The following is a 9,169-nucleotide window of genomic DNA, read 5'->3' as shown; positions in this document are numbered from 1 at the left end:
GCGTGCGGCAGACTGTTGGGCCGAGCCGAGCCTGGGACTGGGACTGGGACTGGATTAAGGCGACTGAAACTCTGTGGAAACAGCCCAGTAATTGAATCCGAAACGGGAAATATCCTGTGAGTTAGGTAGAGAGCGAATTAATGGTTCAGGGCGGTAACGTTTCAGTAGAAACGAGGAAGGCTAAAGATGTGGAGGATTGAGGCCGGAAAGGGGAGGTCTCTGATGGGATGAGAAGTAAGACAGTTTCAGTGGCACAAGGAGAAAGGCAGGTGGTAACAGTAAGTAAGTAAAGAAACGAAATGTGAGTCTTAAGGAGGATTAAATGACATCCTGGTCCACTCAGTCACTCCCTCCCCATCCCAGTGCACCTTCCCATATATTGGAGATGAACCACCCGCTCTCCCAATGTGCAAAACTCGAAACCCCCTACCAGGTGAAACAATTTAGTGTCCTGTGATTGCTGCTCACCGCATTTCTCTCCACATAAGGGTGCATGGATGCACATCGTGTGGCCACTTTGGACAACTCAGTCCACAAGCAAGACCAGAAGCCTTCGATCACCCTTCATTTTAATTCTTCCATTTGATCATCACCACCATCCTACAGTGCTTTAAGGAAGCTCGATGAACTGCAAATTATTATATTTGATTAGGCAGTTTACTGCTTTCTGGTAGTATCAATTGCAGATCATTAACATTATTCCCTTTTTTCAGATACCGCAAACTGATCATAATTCTGATACCATTTTCACTTCCAGACCCATTTTTTGTTGTACCATACCACTCGTTTTTCTTGGTCGTTTAATCTCTCCTGCTGGCCCCCCATCTCATCTGTCCATTTTTGCTCTCTTTTCCTTTCCTTGCCTCTAAGCATACTCAAATCTGATTTTACATCTCCAACTTTTGCCACTTTTGAAGAAAGGAATTTTACTTGAAACGTTAACTTTCTTTATCTTTCTACAGCTTGATCTGCTGAATGTTTCCAATATTTTTTATTACTTTAAATAAGAAGTATTCATAGCACTTTTATTTAAGTGCCAACCATGGTTCAATCTCAGAGTTAGAAGGATGTAGGTTCCAGTCCCTCTCCATTTATTTGAGCTTAATGTCCAAACTGACATTCCATCTCCACATTAGTACTTAGCAAGTCAGTGCTACTGCCTTTTCAGTAAGATATTAAATCAAGTCCCTGATTGATTATCTGTGGGTAAAGGATTTTATTTACCTTTATCAGAGAACAGGAGGGGAGCTGCTTTTATATTTGCGGCCTTGTATAGATTCAGCACTATTCCTGACTCAAATGCAAAAATTATTGGGTAATTATGTGTCAGCTATGCCTGTAGAACACAGTTATGTGACTGGGATTTATTACTTCACTGATGTAATTGTACGTAATTATTCTCCACGTCATTTTGTTGGCAAAGTCACTGTTCTATCAGGAGGAGTTGCTGCAGTTTGGTGATGAGTTATCTTTCATGTGTTTTGCTGTTGTGCACTGATTTATGTCAAACCTCACTTCCAGCTCATTAGTTGACACTGTTGGCAATAGGTTATCTGAATATGGATCCCAAGCACTGTGTGAATTAGAAAACTGAGAAAGTCTGTGGTGGCACAGTGGTTAGCATTGCTGCCTGACAGTGTCAGGAACCCTGGTTCAATTCAGACCTTGACTGTCTGGAGTCTGCATGTCCTCCCCATGTCTGCATGAGTTTCCTCTGGCTGCTCCAGTTTCTTCCAAAGACGTGCAGGTTAGGTGGATTGGTTATGCTAAATTTCCCCTTCATGTCCAAAGATGTGTAGGTTAGATGGATTAACCAAAGTAAACATGTGGGGTTATGGTTATAGGATGGTGCAAGGGCCTGGTTAAGGTTTGGTGTCAGAGAGTCAATGCAGACTTAATGGACTGAATGGCCTTCTGCACTGTAGGAATTCTATGATTCTCTGGGGTTTGGACACACGACATTCTGACTCTAAGGCAGGAGTGTGAACAGTAAAACATGAACAATTCATACTCAGCAATTTCTGTAAAATAAACAGAATATACAATTCAGTCATTCTATAGGATGTAGGAAAGTGGAAAGCAAATGGATTGGCTGTAAAATTGGCGATTAGAAAATGGAAAATTTCCAATGGCTACAGAGGTACAATTGACATTCGCAAAATTTAAAATATGGCCTGGGTGAAAGGGATGTAATGTGAATAGTATACACAGAGTACTTTCTACCACTGTTGTGCCACACAATGGAATTCCAGAATGAAATGTTTTCCCTTTTAAAGGTATGCATCACTTGATTTTTGAACACTAGATATCAGAAGGGGCTAATTCAATCTATTGTGTTGTGCTGTTGATCTGTTCCTGCAGCAGAACGGATAGAATTGTTGCCTTTAATCTCCTGGGTAGGTTGGGAAAACATCTAGCATAACCAATTGTTACCTCCTAACTTCAGTTCACATATGTATATATGGATGTCAGCTGAGAACAGAGTTAGGTTTTGTATGATGCATTCATTGTCAAGTAACTTGCCGTTTCACATGACATAGCCACCTAAATTAACTGCTGGAACATTGTCAATGTCTGCTTAGGATAAGATAGCGTTTTGGGAAAGGGACAAAAATAGAATGCATTTTTGACTATTTTACAATAACTTGAGCGACAGACAAACTGAATCCTCCAGATTCTTAATTTTGCAGTTGTAACTAATTGATATTTATACATTTATAATTACAGGTTCTGATTTCCATCAACTCATAATTATAAGAAGATTCTTCAAATGGAAAACTACCAAAAGACAAAAATCACGGAACTACCTTGTCCGCAGCCAATTGCCAACCTTCCAAAAGACATAATTGAAATGAAGGTAAAGGAAGGTAGCAAAATAAGAAATCTCATGGGATATGCAATTGGAAAGATGGAATCTGCCAATACCAAAGAGATCCTTTTCACTGGCACAGGAAAAGCAGTCAGCAAAACGATCACCTGTGTGGAAATCATGAAGAGAAGATTAAAAGGCCTCCATCAAATTACTAAACTGTTTTATAAACAGGTTGAAGAACTCTGGGAACCTATTGTTTCAGAGGCAGGATTGGACAGTTTAACTGTAAAAAGAAACTTGCCTGCCATTAGTGTTCTGTTGTCTAAAGACAATCTGCATGCCAATGAGCCAGGCTACCAGGCTCCTGGATCTTTTGATGCTTTGTGGATACATTCTTTAAAAGAGGAGGCACTGACTCAAAAGAAGAAAAGACATGGAGGAGATGGGCTGGGTAAAGGGGGTAAGCATCCTGGATCTGGAAGAGGAGAGAGGCCCAAGAAATCCAGAAGCTGAGGGACGGAGCAATGCTGTAATTTTATTTTCAAATTAAAATCTCATCAAGTAGCTTCAGTTTGTTGTGTCTACTTCAATTTATTCCTTTCTTTCCTGAAAACACAGTAGACTGAATTAGCCCTTTCTAATCCAGTGATCAACCAGAATCACATGGTGCATATCTTTAAAAGGCAAAACATTTCATTCTGGAATTCCACTGTGTGGCACTACAGTAGTTTTTTTTATCAAATGGTCATTCTTAATGTGTTAAATTTTATCTGTGACAGTGGGCTTTTTTTTGTTAATTGGGTGACTGCACCTCTGGCAAAACCAGCATTAATTGCCCATCTCTAACTGCCCTCAAGAATGATGGTGATGAACCACCTTCCAGGACTACTCATGACAGCCGTGGCACAGTGGTTAGCGCTGCTGGTCCACAGTGCCAGCGACCTAGGTTCAATTGCCAGCTTGGGTCACTATCTGTGTGGAGTTTGCACGTTCTCCCCATGTCTGCGTGGGTTTCCTCCGGATTATCCAGTTTCCTGACGTAGTCTGAAAGCCATGCTGGTTAGGTGTATTGACCCGAACATCCATCGTGTGGCGACTAGGGAGATTTCACAGTAACTTGATTGCAGCGTTAACGTAAGCCTTACTTGTGACTAATAAATAAACTTTAAACTTTTACTGCAGTTCTTGCCATGTAGCTACACCCAAAGTACTGCTAGGGTAAACTTTGAGGATTTTCAGAGTTAACAAATGGTGACATATTTCCAGGCCAGGGTAGTATGTGAGTTGGTGGGGGCATTCAGCTGGTGAGGTTACAGGCCACCCTTGATGTTTTAAGAGATAGAGCTCTCAGGTTTAGTTATTCAACCATATTTTCACAGCAAATTCTGATCCGGCCTGCCTTGGTATTCAAATTCATGGACTTTGCCTGTTAGAGATTATTAACACAGCAAGAACTGGGTTTTATTCAGAACAAACTAAGTTGTTTCAGCACATGAATTAGGATCAGCCCCTGGAGCTCGCTCTCCATTTCAATAAGATCAAGCAGATTGGATTATGGCCTTAACATTGTGTGCCTCGTATTACCTTTGACTCCCTTGTTCGTCAGGAATCTAGCTCCCTCTGCCTCAGAAATATTAATTGACCCTCCGTCCACCGCGCTTTACGGAAGAGAGTTCCAAAGATTCACAATCCTCAGCGAAAAATCTCTCATCTGTCTTAAATGGGAGATAGAGTTATAGAACTATAGAGAATTACAGCATGAAGACAAGACCTCGGTCCAACTTGTCCATGCTGTTCAGTTTTTACCATTAAGCTAATCCCAATTGCCTGCCTTTGGCCCATATCCCTCTATACTCACCCATGTAAATGTCTAAATGCTTTTTAAAAGACAAAATTGCATCTGCCTCTACTACTACCTCTGGCAGCTTGTTCCAGCCACTCACCACCTTCTGTGAAAGAATTGTCCCTCTAGACCCTTTTGTATCTCTGTCCTCTCACCTTAAACTTATGCCCCCTAGTTTTAGACTCCCCTACCTTTAGGAGAAGTTGTTGATTATGTGCATTATCTATGCCCTTCATTATTTTATAGATCTGTATAAGATCACCTCTAAGCCTCCTGATGTCCAGGGAAAAAAGCCCCAGTTTATCCCAGCCTTTCCTTATAACTCAAACTCAAACCATCACATCCTGGTAGCATCCTAGTAAATCTTTCGTACAGTCTTTCTAGTTTAATAACATCCTTTCTATAATAATGTGATCAGAACTGCACACAGTTCTCAAAGTGTGGCCTTAGCAATGTCTTGTACAACTTAAACAAGACATAAGAACATAAGAAATAGGAGCAGGAGTAGGCCATCTAGCCCTTCGAGCCTGCCCCGCCATTCAATAAGATCATGGCTGATCTGTCGTGGCTCAGTTCCACATTCCCGCCCTCTCCCCATAACCCTTAATCCCCTCTCTTATCAAAAACCCATCAACCCGCGTCTTAAAAATATTTAGCGAGGTAGCCTCCACCACTTCAATGGGCAGAGAATTCCAGAGATTCACCACCCTTTGAATGAAGAAGTTCTTCCTCAACTCCGCTTGAGGCTGTGCCCCCTAGTCCTACTGTCCTTTCTGAGCGGGAAGAGTCTCTCACCTCTATCCTATCCATCCCATTCATCATCTTATATGTCTCAATGAGATTTCCCCTCATTCTTCTAAACTCTAACGAGTACAAGCCTAGTTTATTCAGCCTCTTCTCATAGCTCAACCCCCTCAACTCTGGCATCAGCCTAGTAAACCTCCTCTGCACTCCCTCCAAGGCCAAAATATCCTTGCGTATGTACGGTGCCCAAAACTGCACACACCTAACAAAAAAATCAGGTAATAAATCTCTGCTTCCACCTGAAAGTCACAGACTGAATTTGCAACAGTTTAAGTTTCTATTTTAAATTAATTATAGATCAGTTTTCCTCTAGAATAATTTATACTCTGCAATATCCACAGACTGCTTTGAAATTGCCATATTGAAAATTATGAACATATGAATTAAATGGGGATGGCTAACCAACTCACCCCTCAAATCTGCTCCACTGTTCAATCAGGCAGGCTGATCTGATTGTAACTTCAATCCCACATTCTTGCCTACCCAGATAACTTTTAACCTTCTTAATCATCAAGAATCTACTGATTTAAAAATAGTCAAAGACTCCATTTTGAGGAAGAGTTCCAGAGACTCAATAGAAAATTTATTATTTTTCTTAACTGAGCAGCCCCTTACTTTTACGTCCCAACTCCTTTATTTAATATTCTGACCAATGAAACCAAGCATCTCGAATGCTTTCTTCACCATCTTGTCCACCTGTGATTCCACTTTCAAGGAGCTATGAACCTGTATCCCTAAATCTCTTTGTTCTCTCATCCTCCACTAGTCTCTCCCACAAGTGAAAACGTCTTATTAGGATCCACCTTATCTAGTCTCCTCAAGATCTTACATGTTTCAACAAGATCACATCTCAATCTTCTATACTTCATGTGAGCCCAGCCTGTCCAACCATTCCTCATAAGATAACCCCTGACTCATCTCAGGTATCATTTGGGTGAACTTTCTATCAGCTGCTTCTAACACATTTACATCCTTTCTTGTATAAGAAAACCAAAACTGTACGCAGTACTTTAGATGCAGTCTCACTAACACTCAGTACATATATCATAAAACATCCTGACTTTTATGTTCCAATAAATTACAACATTCCATAGACTTACTAACCACTTGCAGTACATGCATACTAGCATTTCCTGATTTTTGTGCTAGGACACTCAGATCCCACTTCCTCAGAGTTCTGCCCATTCTGTCTATTCATTTTAAAAATATGCTGCTTTTCTCTTTTCCTGCTAAAGGAGATAAGTTTATATTTTCGCAGATGGTTCTCAATCTGACAAAGTTTTTCCAATGCACTTAATCTAGCTATCTATGTCCCTTTGCAGACTATGCCCTCTTCCACAACTTACCTTTCTACCTATATCTGTCATCAGCAAATTTAATAACCATACATTTGGCCCATTCATCCAAATCATTAGTATCAATTGTAAACAGTTCAAGCCTCAGTACTGATTCTTTTGACATTGCACTCGCTACACCTTATCAACCTGAAAAGGCCCATCCATTGACTCTGTCTACACCTCCCACTGCCTCAGAAAAGCAGCCAGCGTAATTAAGGATCCTCACTCCCCGAACACACACTGTGCCACCCTCTTCCATCGGGAAAAAGATATAAAAGTCTGAGGTCATTACCAACTGACTCAAAAATAGCTTCTATCCTACTGTCATCAGATTTCTGATTGGACCTACCCTGCATTAAGCTAATCTTTCGCTACACCTTATCTATGACTGTAACACTACATTCTGCACTCTCCTTTCTTTCTCTATGTATTTTATGCTTTATCTGTATAGCATGCAAGAAACAATACTTGTTACTGTATACTAATACATGTGACAATAATAAATCAAATCAAAAACCTATTTATGCCAACTCTTTACTTCCTGTTAGCTAACCAATTCTCTACCCGTGCCAATATCTTACTACCTACATCATGAATTCTTATTTTGTATAGTAACTTTTCTTGTGGTACCTTGTCAAGTGTGCTCTAGAAACCTAAGTCTGCCACATCCACAGGCTTTATCCAAGTTGCTGGTTACTTCCTCAAAGAACTCCAGCAAGTTAGTCAAACGTGATTTCCCCTTCACAAACCATGTTCACTCTGCTTGACTGTATTGAGATTTCCAAAGTGTTCTGTTGTGACCTCTTTAATAATGGATTCCATCAATTTCCCTAAATACAATGTTAAGCTAACTGACCTATTATTTTCTGCTCTCTGTCTCATTCTTTTCTTGAACATAGAAGTCACATTTGCTATTTTCCAATCTGTTAGGACTTTTACAGAATCTGGGGAATTTTGGAAAATTAAAGCCAACATATCTACAATCTTAGCAGCCAATTCTTTTATGACTGTAGGGTGAATCCATCAGGACCCAGGGACTTGTCAGCTTTTAGTCCTAATGGGTTTTTCCGACAATCAACTTCTGCCATGGCGGGATTTGAACACGGGTCCCCAGAACATTGCTGAGTTTCTGGATTAATAGTCTAATATCACTAATAATATCACTAGGTCATCACCGAGTACTGTGATGGAAGAAAATGGAAGAGAGTATGTTCAGGATGCGTGGAATCCTTGATTATACTGGCTGCTTTATCAAGACAGCACGAAGTGTAGACAGTGTCAATGGATGGAAGGTTGTTTCATGTGATGGACTGGGCTTCATTCATGATCCTTTGTAGTTTCTTGCAGTATTGGACAGAGCAGGGGCCATGCTATGTTGTGATATTGTCAGAAAGAATGCTTTCTATGGTGCATCTGTAAAAGTTGGTAAGAGTCGTAGCTGACATGCCAAATTTCCTTAGTCTTCTGAGAAAGTAGAGGCATTGATGAACTTTCTTAATTATAGCATTGGCATGGAGGGACCAGGACAGGTCGTTAGTGATCTAGACACTTAGAAACCTGAAGCTCTCGACCACTTCCACTTCATCCCCATTGATGTAGACAGGGACATGTTCTCCTCTACGCTCCCTGAAGTCGATGACGATCTCCTTTGTTTTACTAACATTGAGGGAGAGATTATTGTTGCTGTACCAGTTCACCCGATTCTCTCTTTCCTGTATTCCATCTTGTCATTGCTTGAGATCTGAAGCACTACGGTGGTGTCATTATCAAACTTGAAAATTGAGTTGGAGGGAAATTTTGCCACACAGTCATAGGCATATAAGGAGTATGAAAAGGAGCTGAGAACACAGCCTTGTGGGACACTGATGTTGAGGATAATCTAGGTAGTACAACATGGTCCAACAATTTGAAGTATCAATTATTTAAAAAAAAAACTCCATTCTTAAAGTTACAAAGCCAATGTATGGAGTGGACCTGGTGGACCAAATCCATTCCTTGCTTGGTCCAAAAATAAAATTCCAATTGAATCCAATTCATAGTTCCCACAAGGGAGACAAACAAGATCCAAGCTGACAAGATAAGGCATTTCACCCCATCTTGGGCTTGATCTGATGCTTGATCTTAGCCAAAAGGCCAAGAATCAATGATTTTTAAAAAATGTTTTACTCTAGCCTTATAGTTATAAAGCCAATGCTCAGAGTGGATTGGGCATACCCAAATTCATTCCTTGCTCCAAAGATCAAATTCAAAATCCAATTGAGTCCCATTCAAGGTTCCTCTCAGAGACAACAAGATCCAACGTGACAAGATATGGCATTATATCCCATCTTGGGCTTGATCCAATATTTGATCTTGGCCAAAAAGCCAAGAATC

At 40.5% G+C, this 9,169-nt stretch overlaps 1 protein-coding gene across 2 annotated transcripts; it reads left to right on the top strand.

Annotated features, from left to right (window-relative positions):
• The first annotated feature begins 23 nt into the window (after window positions 1–23).
• rpp25l (ribonuclease P/MRP 25 subunit-like) lies at window positions 24–3,382 on the top strand. 2 transcript variants are annotated; one of them, XM_080197690.1, is made up of 2 exons: window positions 24–116; window positions 2,728–3,382. In XM_080197690.1, exon 2 carries the CDS (start codon window positions 2,771–2,773, stop codon window positions 3,323–3,325), a length of 555 nt encoding a protein of 184 aa, XP_080053816.1. In that variant the 5' UTR covers window positions 24–116; window positions 2,728–2,770; the 3' UTR covers window positions 3,326–3,382. The 2 variants fall into 2 exon arrangements, with proteins under 2 accessions (XP_080053816.1, XP_080053825.1); XM_080197699.1 differs by having other exon boundaries at window positions 44–59.
• Window positions 3,383–9,169: the final 5,787 nt, after the last annotated feature.

The sequence above is a fragment of the Carcharhinus amblyrhynchos genome, chromosome 1, assembly GCF_965287045.1.
Source record: "Carcharhinus amblyrhynchos chromosome 1, sCarAmb.v2.hapA, whole genome shotgun sequence".
Taxonomy (NCBI): Eukaryota; Metazoa; Chordata; class Chondrichthyes; order Carcharhiniformes; family Carcharhinidae; genus Carcharhinus; species Carcharhinus amblyrhynchos.
The sequence above is the reverse complement of the archived record's forward strand: the minus strand, read 5'-3'. Positions and strand labels throughout refer to the sequence as shown.